The 17,236-nt window shown below is 31.7% G+C and overlaps 2 protein-coding genes and 1 long non-coding RNA gene across 3 annotated transcripts; 2 read left to right on the top strand and 1 right to left on the bottom strand.

Annotated features, from left to right (window-relative positions):
• Window positions 1–3,117: 3,117 nt before the first annotated feature.
• LOC142240980 (uncharacterized) lies at window positions 3,118–4,614 on the bottom strand. Its single transcript, XR_012723446.1, has 3 exons — window positions 4,527–4,614; window positions 4,301–4,457; window positions 3,118–3,609 (listed from the first exon to the last, which is right to left on the bottom strand). It is a non-coding gene; the product is annotated as an uncharacterized LOC142240980 (long non-coding RNA).
• Window positions 4,615–12,725: 8,111 nt separating this feature from the next.
• On the top strand, window positions 12,726–15,007 carry LOC142238619 (cilia- and flagella-associated protein 161). The gene is made up of 3 exons (XM_075310311.1): window positions 12,726–13,404; window positions 14,629–14,730; window positions 14,796–15,007. The coding sequence occupies exons 1-3, from the start codon at window positions 12,781–12,783 to the stop codon at window positions 14,976–14,978; spliced, it is 909 nt and encodes a 302-aa protein (XP_075166426.1). The 5' UTR covers window positions 12,726–12,780; the 3' UTR covers window positions 14,979–15,007.
• Window positions 15,008–15,094: 87 nt separating this feature from the next.
• Window positions 15,095–16,239, top strand: LOC142238620 (trypsin-1). Its single transcript, XM_075310312.1, has one exon. The coding sequence runs from the start codon at window positions 15,412–15,414 to the stop codon at window positions 16,159–16,161; it is 750 nt and encodes a 249-aa protein (XP_075166427.1). The 5' UTR covers window positions 15,095–15,411; the 3' UTR covers window positions 16,162–16,239.
• The last annotated feature ends 997 nt before the right edge of the window (window positions 16,240–17,236 follow it).

Raw genomic sequence — 17,236 nt, 5'->3', positions numbered from 1 at the left:
TTAGGTTAGGTTAGGTGTCAGCCCGATGTATCAGGCTCACTTAGACTGTTCAGTCCATTGTGATACCACATTGATAAACTTCTCTCTTATCACTGAGTGCTGCCCGATTCCATGTTAAGCTCTATGACAATGGACCTGATTTTTATAGCCGTGTCCGAACGGTGCTCCACATTGCAGTGAAACCGCTTAGAGAAACTTTGAAACCCTCCGAAATATAACCAGCATTACTGGTTATAGTGAAGTTGACGTATTACCGATAATCTACTAAATTTAACAGCCTAACAGAGGCTACCCTTTAGCCATGGCAAGGATAATTACTCACGCACTATTGTCTTCAGGTTTGTGCGATAACTTGCTGAGATTTATATTCTCCATTATCTATATTCTTGATAATAAAGTGAAATTTCTGAAACTGAAACTTTTTGAAATGGATTGTGTAATTTAAAAACGACTATAGTCCCTCTTTATTATCATTCTTTTTATTTTCATTTAATCACTTTATCTCAAACCTTCGATCAAACTTGAAATTAATTACGCGAAATGGCTCCTAAGTTGCCCATATAGGTATATAGTGTGGAATTATTTCATTATTACTTATCGTCTGCCAATACGATCGACAATGCCATTAATTATTTGTTTTTGAGAAATATACTTTGTAATCGATTTGGCCCATGGAATTTAACATTGCAATCTAAAGTGGCCCACTTACCATGATAATGCAGGCTATCGTCGATCCATTGGGCATATAGGCGGTAATCTATTGGCCAGCATTATAAGATAGAAACAATTTCAGAATATTGGTCAGAGACAGATTTCGATTTTGAAACAATAAAGAATATGATGACGTCTTTAAGTCTCTTTGTCCTATCTTAAATAGGGGACATTATGGCGACATTAATGGTAATATCTTGAAATCGGGAAATCATAGTTCTTCATGAAGTACTGGCATATGATATGATGACGTCTTTATAATTGCATTTGATTTGCTTCAAGTAGACTTATTGCTTATACACGTCATTATCAATAAAAATTCAATATTTATTTGATGTATTGTAGTCCAGAGTATTAAAAGCATATCTTGTGAAGTGGTATATCTTCTATGAATGAACAATAAAGAAGCAGAAGGCACATGACACATGAGCCTACTTCAAATTGTCTATTTGATGACGAACTATTTCTTCTTCTTGACATGCCAAAATATTATATTTCCTTTTAAATTGGAGGCCAGTATGCCTCCAGAACAGGATTCCGCTACCTAACCTAACACAAGCAAGCAAGCATTTCAATACACCGAAAGAATTTTCTTCGTAAAAAAATTTTTTACATCCAAAGAAACTTTTCATTAAAATTACGAAATATTTCTTTCTCTTTACGAAGAAAAGTTCTTCCAAATTTTTAGTAGTTTGTAAAAAACAATTTCGTTCTTTTTATGAAATTTTTTCGTATTTTTTATGAAAAATGTTCATACTTTTTACGAAATTGTTACGTACTTTTAATGAAACAATTTCGTATTTTTTTATGAAAAACTTTCGTAATTATTGTGAAAAAGGTTTGAACTTTAAGAAAAACATTTTATAGTCCAAAGTGCATCTGCTTGTAGTAAGAAGTTTGAAAAATGTTACTACTAGTTTATATCTTAAGTTTTTGAATAACTTTTAGCTTGGTTGCTTCACTTTTATGTATAGCATGCTGTCACCCAAATGAGAAGTAGCATAGATATGTTAAATTCGTAAAAACTTTTTCACAAAAGTCATGAAAGTTGAGAAAGTTTCTTCAAAGGAACGAACTTTTGACGAAGAAAAGTTAATGTAGAATACGAGGGCAGTTCGGAAACTTATTAGCCTAGCACAAAAAGTAAAAAAATGAACAGAAAAAAGTTAAGTGTTTTGGAAACTTCCATCTCTGTTATGAACACATGTTAAATTTTGTTTCGATCTGGCAACTCCTTCATATAGAAACAGGTGTTCAAAAAAGACGCATCCGCAATTTTTTACAATGGAAAAAATTAGAAATGCGTGCTGTCCTTAAATATTTACATAAAAAAGTTTTATCGGGACAATAAATTCATAATGATATGGTGAATGTGTTAGGTAAAAGTGCTCCTTCATATGCAACAGTAAAAAATTGGGTTGCTGAATTTGAACGTGGTCGTACGAAGATGAACCACGTAGTGGACGTCCAAAAACAGCAACAACAACAGAAATTGTAGCCAAAGTGAATGATATGGTATTAAATGGTCGACGAATAAAAGTGCGTGAAATTGCTAATATCAGGGGCATCTCAAATGATCGAGTCCATTTAATTTTGCATGAAGAACTACAGATGAAAAAGCTTTCTGCAAGATGGGTGCCGCACAGTGTTACCGTTGTGCGACTTTAGTCGCATTTTGCAACCTTTTTGACGTCATGCCACTTTTTGTGCGACTTTTTTAAAATATGTATGCATGCGTGCGACTAAAGTCGCACAAAGGGAAGTGCTTAAATTTTAAGCAAATTTTATAAGTGGAAATTCATCGCCGTGCGCCTTACGCGAAGCCACCGCAATGGCCCTTTTTCTATACAAAGGGTCATGGATTCAAACTCAGTTTCGACCAAAGAGCAAAATGTGTTTCTACGGTGGATGCTGAATGTTTCAAAGCTTCTCCACCACAATGTGAGACGCCAGAACTCGGCTATAAAAAAGAGTTCACTCATAACTAAGAGAGAAGTAAATCACGTAACATATAGTATCACAATGGACACCTAAGCTACGATACCTACCCTACACGGTGTTCTGGTTTGTTAAGTCGTTGTTTTGTTGCATATCATTTCGGTTCGAGTACCCACTAATTTTTGATAATTATCACAAATTTTTACTGGAGTCTTTCGTTTACTCCAAAAAGCCAACAAAAGAGAGCCAGAGTGAGATCAAATTTTTGAGGAATATTTTTGAGGAATAGATAAGTTGCAAGTTTTTGCTAGGATTTTTTCCCCAGTAAAATCTAGCAAGAGTTAGCCAAATAATACGGAAATAATAGGAGTGTAGTATAAAAAATAAATATTTTTTTTAATTGATTTAAATGAATTTAATTGGCTGAGTAAATTGGCACTGGATGGCATTCTCGTACATTTCTGCTAATTTTAGGAAGGAGAAAAAAATCCATTTTTTATTTATTGCAAGTTTTGGTTTTACTGGATTTTATGATACAATAAGTTGCTAAAATATCTCTTTATGTTAAAGGGAGTGTTCCTTTATTGTTTTTGTGTTGATTTATAGAAGATTTTTTGTGCGACCTTTTTTTGAGTATGCGACTTTTTTAGCGACTTTTTCAAAATTTCCAACGGTAACACTGGTGCCGCATTTGTTAACAGTCGATCAAAAACGCATAAGAATGAACATTTCTCAAGCTTGTTTGGATCGTTTTAAGCGAAATAAAATGGATTTTAAGCGTCGTTTCATAACTGTTGATGAGACATGGTTCCACCACTATACTCCAGAGACAAAAGAACAATCCAAACAGTAGACTGAAGCTGGAGGAAGTGCTCCAAAAAGGCAAGAACAATTCAATCGGCTGGTAAGGTTATGGCAACGGTTTTTTGGGACTTCAAAGGTATTTTATTGATTGACTATCTGCAAAAGGGTAATACAATAATTTCAGTTTTGATTATTATTTTGGTCCGTTTATTAGTTTCTAAATTTTCCCATATGATTAAGCTATCAAATAAATTCAGAGTACTATTGCAACCTTTGGATCAATTAAATGCACAAATTCGAGAAAAACGTCCTGGCTTACAATACAAAAAAGTAATATTTCATCAAGACAACGCACCAGCGCACAAGAGAGTTTTAACAATGGCTAAAATCAACGAATTAAAGTACGAGTTGCTTGACCACCCACCTTATTCTCCTGATTTAGCTCCCAGTGACTTTTATTTGTTCCCAAATCTAAAAAAATTCCTTGCTGGCAAGCGTTTTACCTCAAATGAAGATGCAATTACAGTTGTAAACTACTATTTTGAAGACCTTGAGGAAAACTATTTTAATCAAGGGATAGAATTGCTAGAAAAGCGTTGGACTAAGTGTATTGAAGTTTCAGGAGATTATGTTATATTGAAAAATAAAAATATTTTTGAAAAACTAACTATTCTCTTTCATTGATAGGCTAAGAAGTTTCCGAACCGCCCTCGTATTTCGTAGATGATTCGTATATTCGTAAAATGTTCCTCGTAAAATTTACGAAAATGAAAATTACCAAGAAGTATTTATTATTGTCATGACAGCTTTACTCCTGGTAATGCAAATTGTAATGAGATGTGGTTACCTAGTTTTCGCTGGGTATATAAGTCCCAAATTTAGTCATCTCCCAGATCAATAATGAAGACTATGGAAATGTCCTCCAATCTCCCGGACTGTATCATGTATAGTTAGGCGTGTATAGATCAATTGATCAAGTTTCTTAATCTTCGTTGTTCATATTGCTGGAATAATTATAAATAATATTTTATATTTGTTTTGTGGGTTTTAATTCAAAAATTTAGCGACTCAACATTATGATATTCTCTACTTTATTTTTTATCGACAACATCTCCGAAGACTTTTAGGCGGTATTATAGTTGTATTACTGGCAAATACAACTATAACACCACCCGAATTAGTCATAGTTTTCTGAGTGTAATTTAAAGAAAAAGTTCCAAGATGAATGGTTTCCATGATTTCACCTATTTATTTTTCACTTTTTACATTATTTATTTAGTGATTATGATATTCTGGCTTCATGACAATCTGAAGGATTCATTGCTATACAAACATAGACATTGTGTATACTGTAAAGTGAAATTTAAATTTAATAACAACATTTACATCAAGGAATTTAATCTAGTGTAAATTTAGTTGTAAATTATCAATCAAAGTCACTACGGACGGAGTGAAATACAACCGTGTGCTATAAAATCGCAATGCTTTATGGGGTGTGCACATTATGAAATGGAAAAATATATGTGAATTTCAAATTGCGAACTTTGCGATATGTGTAACATATAAGACTATAAAAGAGATTATCAATATTTTAAGGCAATTGCAAACTTTAGTACGAGTAACATGACTTATACGTTTCTTTAAATTAATTTGTAATGTATTGTTTTTTCTATGACATAATATCTTTTTGTGACTTTCAGAAAATATTTGTTTTGTAAGATTTTATACTTAAATAATATTTTATTATTTTATTTACAGTTAAATTACATTTACCGACCTTGACCAAAATTCTTGTTCAAATTTCAACATTATTAACTACTCCCTAAATCTTATAATTTGTTTAACCCATTTTCGTCGATGACAAATATACTATAAAGTCTCCCCAACATTATGAAATCTAATCGTTCCAATCATAAAATTAGGGTGTGAAGAAAGCAATTAAAAAGATTTACCATAAAGATTTCGAATAATAATGGTTCTTTTCTGGAGAAATTAATCGGTTCCCCCTAAAATGTGATGAATTAGTTAGAACTACTAGATAATTGGTATTATCTTTTTATTTATTTGTGTGAAATTTTAAGCTTATTACTATGCCGTATATATATCAACTTTGATAAAAATCAAATTAGGCTTTTTTCCTTAAATTTATTATGGCCATTGGCGTCACGTTTAAATTATGATATCTGAGATTTCAACAGATTTATTTTGCGTTGTTAAAATTATACCACATGTCGTATATTTTTCATTGAATCCATAAAGTTTATAATATTGTGTGATGTAGATGTCATTATTGACACTAGGAATATTCGTCATCTTTAAAAAAACTCTACCTATACATATGAAAAGAACAAATAGAAGAGCATGGAAATCTACAATGGTATAAAACCTTAATAGGTTCTTAAATTTAAAAAAGATGTCGTGCACAGTGTTGCCAGTATTTTTCTGGCCAAATGATGATGTTTTTGAAAAAAATTTTTGTCAAATCCAACAAGCTGCAATAAGATCAAGATTTCGAACCACAACACCAACATACTGCTAATCGTCGATATGAAAATGGGAGTTTGGTCACCTTGTATTTATGAACAAGAAAATTACTTCTTAATGCTTAGTATGTTACTAAGTTCGTTTCATCGAAAAACGAATATCTTCATATATCTCCGTAAATAGGGTCTGAAACCCAGGGATGTTAACTTATTTGTGCGAAATAATATGCCTGCCTATTTTTTCGTGTCAAAAATCCAGGGGGGTATAAATAAGTGCTTGAAAATGCTCAAAACAAAGATTTCGCATGTATTCCGCGCTAACGTTTTTTTATATGGAGTATAACAGGTTTTCGTGCGAAAACGTGATCTTAGTACTAGGCTTAATATGCAAGTAGTAAAATTGGGTATTAGATACGTTGCCAAAGTTGGTAGAATTCTACCAGAAATGATAGATTTTTTATTGTTCGGTAGAATTTTTGATGTTTTGTTGCATTTTGCAGAGGTACTTCATAAATTTTCTATAGGAATAAACTTCTGACAAAATTTTGGGTTAATTTTATATATGGAAAAAAATGTTGAGAAAATTTCATAAATACATAGAAATAAAATATTGACAAAATTATCCACAGAAATAAAATTTGGAAAATTTTAGATATAAGTTTTTGACAAAATTTTATATAGAAATGAAATTTTGGTAAACTTGTCTATAGAAATACAATTTTGATAACATTTTCTATAGAAATAAAATTTTGACAAAATTTTCTATAGAAATAAAATTTTTAAATTGTCTATAGTAATAGAATTTTGACAGAATTTTCTATAGAAATAGCATTTTGACAAAATTTTTTATACAAATAAAATTTTGATCAAATTTTCTATAGAAATAAAATATTGACAAAATTTTCTATACATAGAAAAAAATTTCCGTAGTTAAACTAACGCTAAATGTAACTTATTTTTATTGGAAAAAATTTGTTTGCTTGTAGTTAAATTTTATTATTTTTATCGAAATTTTCCATAGCTTAATGAAATTTTACTTTTTTTAAGTATGTCTCAAAAATTTTATGAACTAAACGTGAGTATAAAGTTCCGTACATATAAGTTCAATTTGAACTAAAACAAATGAAAATTTTCGTACGATTTCCAAAAATAGTAAGAATGAACTACTGTATGGTTAAAATGGTCATGATTTGGCGCCAATGATTTTCTTCTTTACTTTTAGTGAATTTTTTCTTCTATGAGATGATGTAATTTCGTGAACTGCAGTTAAGAAATACAACAGGGCATTAAAATTTCCTGGTTTTAACAACGCTTTGTGGAAATCTCAAATGTGGAGTAAAATGTAGTTCAATTTTCGTGCGTGGTAGTTCATTCTTCCTACAAAACAGTTCACGTTTTTTCGGTGTAGAAATAAAAATGTGTTAAAAAATATTAAAAAAGATTACAAAAATGCCAAAATGTATGGAAATACCCCACCAAATCCCAACTCAAAAATTTCATCCCCATTCACGAAAAATATCCCCAATTTGGGGAAAATCCCCAATTTGGGGGGAAATCCCCAATACTGGGGATCGCGCATATGGATATAGCGCATACACTAAAAAAAAAGTGTACCCGGATCCAAAGATTTTGACCTTCCCTTAAGGATTTTGTCGTTGATTCCGAGCCAAAGATGCGGCTTCGTTAAAATAAAGACATTTTTATTTATTTATTAGAAGATTTACAATAATAATAAAATAACAACAAAGGTTTTTGACCTAAGATGTTTTTAGCGATCTAGGATCAATAAAATTAAAATTAGGATACATACCTCATTTATAAACTTCATTCTCCATATGTTAATAAAGCTATTCAAGTACAAATAAATGCCAGTTTAAATATCCAAAAAAAACAATAATGAATACTTCAAATTACAAAATGTTTTCTTAATTCCAAAAACCAAACAAAAATTAAACCAAAGATGCAAAATCCTCAAAATAAATCTTCGCCTGCATTTAAAGCATTTTTATCTTAAATCTAAAGGTACAATATTTCACTTAATTTAAAAACGATTTCCTTAAATCAAAAATCGATTTCATTACTTTAATGAAAATGTGCCTAGTTCAAAGACATACGACTTTAATGGAGGGAGGCAAATTTCCAACATTTTTGTCCTAAATTAAATAAAAATAAAATTTGAAACAAAGACTATTAACTTTATTTGAATTAAATTTTTTTTTTAAAGAAATTTATCCTTAATATTTTTTTTTAATTGCGTATCCTAAAATTTAGGTTGCGTAATCTTTAATATCACGTAAATATTCTGTTCAGTGTAGGGAGATAAAATCGCCGTTGAACTCAAAGTTCCAAATTTCGCCGACCACCAGATGGTACTCTTCAGCGATGAGAAGGAGACCTTTTCTTCCATAATTATTCACGCCAAAGGCAAAGTTGCGGCTTCATTAAAATAATGACATTAGCTGCCTTTAAGTCTTGGATCAATAAAATTAAAATTAGGATACAGATCTCATTTATTGTTTTTTCATTCTCTTTTTGTGATATATAAATTTAATCATGTATAAACAAATGCCAGTTTAAATATTCAAATTTTTGCAGATACTTTAATGTAAAAATGTTTTCTTGATTTCAAAAAATTTCAAATCAAAGATGCAAAATCCTCAAAATAAGTTTTAGTCCATATTTGAAGTGTTTTTATCTCGAATCTAAAGATTAATTATATCAGTTAATTTAGAGACGATTTCTTTAAATTAAAAACAGAGAGGTGCAAATTTCCATGATATGTGTCTTAAATTTAATGAAAAAAATGTTGAAGCAAAAAATATAAACTTTCTTTTAATTAAAATTTCATTATTTTAAATTTGTCCTTAATATTGTATAAATTTAATCGGGAGACTCTAATCGAAATGAGTCTGACAGTTGTTTGCCTAAAATCCATATTCGTTTGTATTCAAATACAAACGGAATTTCAAACTTGTAAATGAATTGAAAACACAATTACAAATATTTATATTTTTATATTGACGTCTGAGATGGCTAGAAACGACGTAATGATGACTTATCATATATAGTAAGACATTGTAGGAGAGTACGCGGTTTTATTCTATTTATCATACCAGCTCTTCACAATTGTAACTTAGCCCCTCGAAACACTTCTCGTATAATGAAAAAATGAGCACCTTCATTTGAAAACTTAGACTATGGGTTAAAGTGACACTAAAGTCGCCTATGATAAAAATTGTATTTCTATTGACATTCTTGATAAATTAGAGCACGAGACAAAATCGTGTTGCGTTGTATTACAAGAGTTTTTCACTTTTAGTTATAATTGCAGACAACACGTTTTATATGAGCACTGATAAACACCGATGTATTGTTATTTTAATGTAAACTATAATCGAACAGACAGTAGACAGGACAGGACAAGTAGACATATGGTGATGGAATGCTAATATTAAGCACTAGAAAATGTCAAGTGAAACATCTACAGATAACCGAAGACATTTTATTTAATTCCACAAATGTTAATCACGTGGAATTCATTTAAAGTATATTGACTACACCAGACAAAAAATGAAACATCCTTTCGGAATCCTTATAAGGATTACTTTATATAAAAATATAAAAAATACCAGCCTTTAAAAAATATATATGCAGAATTCCTCAAAAATTCAAAAACTCAAATTCTCAATTCAATGATAAGAGCAGAACGTTTGGAATTGCAGTCCACAAACGATTTATTATATCCTCCACCATATGATGGGGGTTATGAACTTTGTCATTTCGTTTATAATACATCGAAATATTGGTCTTAGGCCCCCGATAAAAATCGGGTTGATGATAGATAGTATTAAATTCGGTACGGTACTTCTTCTAACGACCACATCAAAAGTGGTCCATATAGGTCCATTATTATATATAGTACCCATATAAACCTATTTTCCAGATTTGATCTCCGGAAATTCATGGAGTAAAATAGGTCCATATAAGTCCATTATTATATATAGCACCCATATAATGCGATACCAAGATTTGCTTGCGGAGACTCTTGGAGGATTAAATTTCATCCATACCCTCTAATAACCATGCAAAATTTGGTCAATATCGGTCCACAAACCAATCACCACATTTGATCTCCGGAACCGCATGGAGGAGTAAAATTCATCCTAGCAGAGGTTTAATTTGGGACGTAATGGTAATGTATGTCGTCTAATAACCGTCCAAAAAAGGTTCCATATCGGTCCATAATTATATATAATACCCATATAAACCGATCCCCAGATCCTGTTGAAATTCGGTGCGTGTATACTAAAAAAACTACTGGTATTAAAGATCACACATCCTACATTTTAGGATGTGCAATTTATACAATATTAAGCACAAATTTCGTTAAAATAATTAAATTTTGATTAAAAGAAAAATTTTATAATTTCCAGATTTGATCTCCGGAAATTCGTGGAGTAAAATAGGTCCATATAAGTCCATTATTATATATATAGCATCCATATAATGCGATACCTAGATTTGCTTGCGGAGACTCTTGGAGGATTAAATTTCATCCATGCCCTCTAATAACCATGCAAAATTTGGTCAATATCGGTCCACAAACCAATCACCACATTTGATCTCCGGAACCGCATGGAGGAGTAAAATTCATCCTAGCACAGGTTTAATTTGGGACGTATTGGTAATGTATGTCGTCTAATAACCGTCCAAAAAAGGTTCCATATCGGTCCATAATTATATATAATCCCCATATAAACCGATCCCCAGATCCGGTTGAAATTCGGTGCGTGTAATCTACAAAAAAATTACTTGGTATTAAAGATCTCACATCCTAAATTTTAGGATGCGCAATTTACAATATATTAAGCATAAATTTCTATAAAATAATGAAATTTTGATTAAAAGAAAAAGTTTATAATCTTTGTTTCAATTTTTTTTTAATTAAATTTAGAACAAAAATTTTGGAAATTGGCGTCCCTCCGTTAAAGTCGCATGTCTTTGAACTAAGGTCATTTTTTCTTAAAGTAAAGAAAAACATTTTTGATATAAAGAAATCGTCCTTAAATTAACTGAAATGTAAATCCTTAGATTTAAAATAAAAACGTTTCAAATATAAGCTAAGAGTTATTTTGAGGTTTTGTATTTTTGCTGTAAAGTTTTTCGTGATCTCAGAATATTTTAGTTGCAAAAATCTTTCCCTTCCATGCTTTATTATCACTTTGCTATAATTTAGGAAAACTGTATATCCAATAGTTGTAATTTTGTAACACAATGTTATCGTTATAAAATTGCTCTATAGAACAAAAATCAACACAGACATTGTAAATTTAATAAAACATGATAAATAAACTGTAAAAAATCAAACAAATTACAGGCTAATGGTTGATATTACGGGGAAAATGACAGTGACAACAATGAACCGTTAATTTAAATCATAAAAATGCAAATCACGCAAGACTCAGCCGATAAGAGAACGTGATTTAGTTCACATTTCACATTGAGCTAATTACACGTGAAAATTTTATTTAACCTAATAACAATATAAACGACTATTAAACACTCCCAGTTAATACAAGTGATATACTATTTTATTGATTTCATAAGAAAACCAAATAAACATTGAGTTTTGTATGTTTTTTTTTTATCTTACAATTCTTCGACCCGATAAAAGAACATTTGCAATGGATCATATAGAAGCAAGTACTAAATGTATAGATGACTAATCAATGCTAATGTGTTCGATCGTGAAAGATTTGTCTTACGATCAAAGTTGCCTCAAAAATGGGATATTTTCTACTGTTTGGTAGATTGGTAGAATTCTTGATGTTTTGATTTTGCAAAATGCATAATATTCCTCTCCAACTAAGACGTACTTTGCAAATTTTTATAGAAATAAAATTTTGACAAAATTTTCTATAGAAATGACATTTTGACTAAATTTTCTACAGATATAAAATTTTGAAAAAAATTTTCTATAGAAATAAAATTTTGAAAAAATTTTCTATAGGCATAAAATGTTGACAAAATTTTCTATAGAAATAAAATTTTGACAAAATTTTCTATGGAAATAAAATTTTTACAAAATTTGTATAGAAAATATATTTGACAAAATTTTCTATAGAAATAAAATTTTGCAAAAATGTTCTACAGAAATAAAATTTTGGCAAAATTTTATATGGAAATCAAATGTTGACAAAATTTTCTATAGAAATAAAATTTTTACAAAATTTTCTATAGAAAAAAAAATGTAGACAAAATTTTTTATAGAAATAAAATTTTGACAAAATTTTCTATAGAAATAAAATTTTCACAAAATTTTCTATAGACATAAAATTTTGACAAAATTTTCCATAGAAATAAAATTTTGACAAAATGTATTTTATTGTACAAACAGTTTTCCAATGTTCATGGTTCTATGCCTTTCGATATTGGGAATATTCTCTGAGTATAAATGTCATACATGATAGAATTCATAAAAATTTTAAATTATTTTCTTACAACTACATATTATGTCTCTTGTTACCCGTTCAACTTATCGCCCCAATGTTCGTCTGGGATTTTGTTTTGAGGACATAAAATTTTGACAAAATTGTCTATAGAAATAAAAATTTGACCACATTTTCTAAAGAAATAAAATTTTGACACAATTTTCTATAGACATAAAATTTTGACAAAATTTTCTATAGAAATAAAATGTTGACAAAATTTATTTTATTGTACAAACAGTTTTCCAATGTTCATGGTTCTATGCTTTCGATATTGGGAATATTCTCTGAGTGTAAATGTCATACATGATAGAATTCATAAAAAATTTTAAATTAATTTCTTACAACTACATATTATGTCTCTTGTTACCCGTTCAACTTATCGCCCCAATGTTCGTCTGGGCAATTGGTTTGAGGACATTTGCTTGGAAGAAGAGAAAATACAAAATTTTATCAAGTTACGTGAGAGCGGTGAATTGATGGTGGAAAAGACTCGCAGATTATTTGAAAATTTCCATAAAGAAATCACATTGGAAGCCCCCAAAGAGACCATACGTTTTGGAGGCATTGTTCAATTAATGCCGGTACATATGAGAATTTGTAATGCACCGAAAAGTGCACAGTCCCATCTTGCTCTATCGGTTACCATTAATGAACGTGTAGTTCGTCGTAGTCAAAAAATTAATGATGAATGTGATCTTACGATTGCCCCTTCGGTGAAACCATGTGTACGCAATTCCTTTCGTATAGTCACTTGTGAGGATACAAAAGATCAAACGGATGACACTCTGCGTGAGGATGAATTGTTAAAATATGGTCAACCATTTCGTTTGGAATGCATTCAGAGTAATAGTGAGGAGGAATCTTTACTTTTGTATACCACTCAAAAGTCTTGGGATTTAACCTCGATGATTAGAAGCACACATGAGTCGCGAAAATTTGGAGAGATTAATTTGCCCTTGGGCTTGTGTTTGAAAAAGGTAAGATACACAGAGCGAAAATTCGATCTTAGCGGGATGTACTACTGCCTAACGGTATTACAAGTAATGGAACTCGTTAGCAGTTTTCACGTGAGTGATATTTAACCCACGCTCACTCACGATCTTCAATACCATGTTTTTCCTTCTTCTGGCGTTAAGCACGCTGGCGGATTAAAAGTAAAATTCTTGACTTCTGGCAAAATATTAATTAAAGTTTTTGAAAAACGTTTTACCAGTTAAAATGATACAAAAAAGAAGCAAAATACAGCTTCAACTCAAAGAAAGTGTTAAATAAAATGTAACTGATTTCTTATACAGTTTTGCATTTGCCATTTGGTAGGAGCGATTTTAATTTTGAAAAAAAAAAATGGTCATTGTAGATGAAAGCGTTTCGAATTTAGAGAATCAAACGGATACCAAACATTCAACTGTTGATTTGTAGGCAACTTCTCATGCGAATAGTTTAAATAATACTGTCATTGACTACAGCTGATTTTTCAAACCCAAAGTAAGGAGTACTCAATTCCAAAGTAACGAGTAGTAAAAAGTAATCAAAGTTTACAAAACTACCCCTTACACTATCATGGGATAGATTAGGTTAGGTATAGTGGCAGCCCGTCATTTCAGGCTCACTTAGACTATTCGGGTCATTTTGATACCACAGTGGTGAACTTCTCTCTTTTCACTGAGTGCTGCCCTAGTCTATGTTTAGCTCAATGACAAGGGACCTCCTTTTTATAGCTGTGACCGACCGGCCTTTCACATTACGTAAAACCACTTAGAGAAGCTTCGTAACATTCAGAAATGTCACTCCCCCTTGTTCCGAAATTCGGAATCGCAAATCTCAAAATTTTCGTTTGGCTAAAATTTCTTAATCCTGAAACTTTAAAACTTAAATCTTGGTAATATAGTTCTCTTTAACGAGAAGTTCCAATTAAAATTGTATTACGAGTCCGAGAGTATCTCTATTTTTTCGTTAGAAGAAAATAATTTTTTGCGATTTGCGATTCCGAATTTCGGAACATGGGGGACTAGCATTATTGAGAGGACATACAAACTGGGATTGAACCCATGACCATTGGTATGCAAGGCGTGCATGCTAATCATTGCACCACAGTGGGGCCCTCATGTAAGACTAAAAAATACCGGACATTAATCTGTCATCGATTCTGTCATCGACATGATTCAACCATGCCCTCTTTTTTTTTTAATTTTTTATTTCAGAATTGTGGTCCTGGAAAACCTATTCCAATGGGCTATACCAATTGGATTTGCAAACATGTTGATCCCCATAAACGTTTCGAAACTGAGGGAACTCCCTTACCGGTAATATGAATAATTAAGCAGTTAACAAACTCCCAATTATCCCTTCCCAATTCCATTCCATTTAGAGTAACGAGCCTTTGGTTATTACCCACATGGCTACCAATCGCAATCTGGCTGCTGAAAATATAATGATCCATACATTATTTGGACCGGAATTTTTGGTTTCTGTACAAAATTACAAAAATATTTATAATCGTGAGACTTGGCAAAATATATGGATGATAAGTAATGGACATCAATTAAAATAAATCTGAGAAATTGTTCGAAAATAGAAAAATTTTATGATGTAATTTTGTTTAATATTTTTTTCTTTGTTTAAAGCTGACACTTACCCTACCTTATTGCTTTTGCCAGTCAAATACTAAAAACTTCACCATCAACATAGGGAACCTAAAATTGTCATTGGTTTTGGCAAAATCATTGATAAGCTTGGCCTTTACTCCACCCCAGGGAGTATGGTAATGAGCTTTCGGCAATGTGAGAATTTAGGTCGAGTAGTACAGAACTTTTATTTTTGGCACCCTTCTGTGAAATGGCGAAAAGTGCGAAACTCTTGGCCTTTCTAATGGTTTAGTAAGGTCTTAGAAATTGGTATAAATTCGCCTACGATCACAAAGGAAAAATCAGTGTAAATCCACACTTTATTCAAAATAATAACCAGTACTTTTGGATTCTCGAAAAATGTCTACATTTCGAGCCTTTGTAATGGCCCTCTTGGTGGCCCAAATATCCTGTGACGATACTCGTATAATAGGCGGTGAATTTGCTTCCCCCGGACAATTTCCCCATCAGGTGTCTTTGCAACTTAAAGGTCGCCATCATTGTGGCGGGTCTTTAATTTCGGAAAACTTCATTGTGACTGCCGCCCATTGTACAATAGGTCAAAATCCTGGTCTTATGAAAGTGATTGTTGGTACTACAGATCTATTGTCAAGTGAAGGACAAACTTTGAATATAGCCAAGTTCATTATACATCCCCAGTATAATCCTCAAAGTCAAGATTATGATTTGTCCCTCATAAAATTAGCCGAACCAGTAACCTTGGGCACCAAGATGGTGGATAAAATCCAATTGGCCGACAAAGATACAAATTTTGCTGCCGATACTATGGCCACTATTAGTGGATATGGAGCCATAAATGGTAACTTGCAATTGCCAAATAAATTGAAATATGCCAATGTGCAATTGTGGAGCCGTGACTATTGCAATCCTCAAAATATTCCCGGTATAACGGATCGTATGATTTGTGCTGGACATCCCAGTGGCCAGGTCAGTTCATGTCAGGGAGATAGTGGTGGCCCCTTAACTGTAGAGAATAAACTATTCGGTGTGGTATCTTGGGGTTTCGGATGTGGTGCTCAAGGTAAACCGGCTATGTATACCTATATAGGAGCTTTACGTTCATGGATCAAGCAAAATTCTGGAGTTTGAGTTTGTGGAAATTTATCTTAAAAAAATTCAAAACAATTCAAATTGTCTAATATTTATGGAAATGTATAAATTATTATTTTTTTATTAAAGTTATTTGAAAGAGTATACAAATGTGTTTTAATAACAATTAAATTTTTATTAGTTTAAGTGGAATGGACATTTCTTGGTTATAAATACACAAAATAATAAAATATTGTTACGAATGTGATATTTCTAGATTTAAGTTTATTTAAATTAGTTTACGTTAATTTAAATTTCAAATTGTAACGATAAAATTACGTCATAACTTGTTAGAGTCATTTCTTTATTTTCTAGTACTTTCTTAAACATCTTTTGTGTTTCCAATCGTTCATTGTAAAAGTAACGCCTTTTGTTTTATGCCTGCACGACATCTACCTAATCTAGTAGAATGCACTAGATTATTAGCATAAGCCTAAAAGTATGTGTGCCATATCACCTGTAAAAATAACGCCGATAGAATATTCCAGATGGCTGTAGGCAATGAAGATAACCAGTTGAATATGTGGTGTTAGATAAATTGTAACAAGATAGTTCTAGATGGTTGTAGGCCAGACTATCCAGAATTTTCGAAATCATCAAATCACGGTATATAAGCCCCTGGCGGAGGGTGCAGTCAAGTCAGTCGTAAGCTAAAGTTTATACAGTACACATCGTAGAGCAAATAAGTGAAGCCATCAGTTAAACTAATAAATTGTAGATTGTCGTTATTTGAAAAGGACTGTGTTTTAATTATCGGGTTATTAAACACGCCTCAATATAAAAACGTAACAATTGGTGTCGGAAGTGAAATAACGGGAAAAAAATCTACAATGAAGTTTAATCAGCTTCGAGTGGAAGACTTGAAGAAGGAATTGAGCAAAATGGAGCAGCCGACTACAGGAAACAAGGCCCAATTACAAAAGCGACTACTGGAAGAGTTCGAGCGGCGCAGTATTGATATCGAAACACATGAGTTCGATTATAAGGAAGATCTTGACGAATCAGTAGTAGCCAGCGCCTTGGAAACTCCATCTGTAGCTTCTAATGTTGTTGATTACACATCGATGGTCAATAT

Source organism: Haematobia irritans, chromosome 5, assembly GCF_050003625.1.
Source record: "Haematobia irritans isolate KBUSLIRL chromosome 5, ASM5000362v1, whole genome shotgun sequence".
In the NCBI taxonomy this organism is placed as follows: Eukaryota; Metazoa; Arthropoda; class Insecta; order Diptera; family Muscidae; genus Haematobia; species Haematobia irritans.
This window is presented reverse-complemented; position numbering and strand designations above follow the sequence as displayed.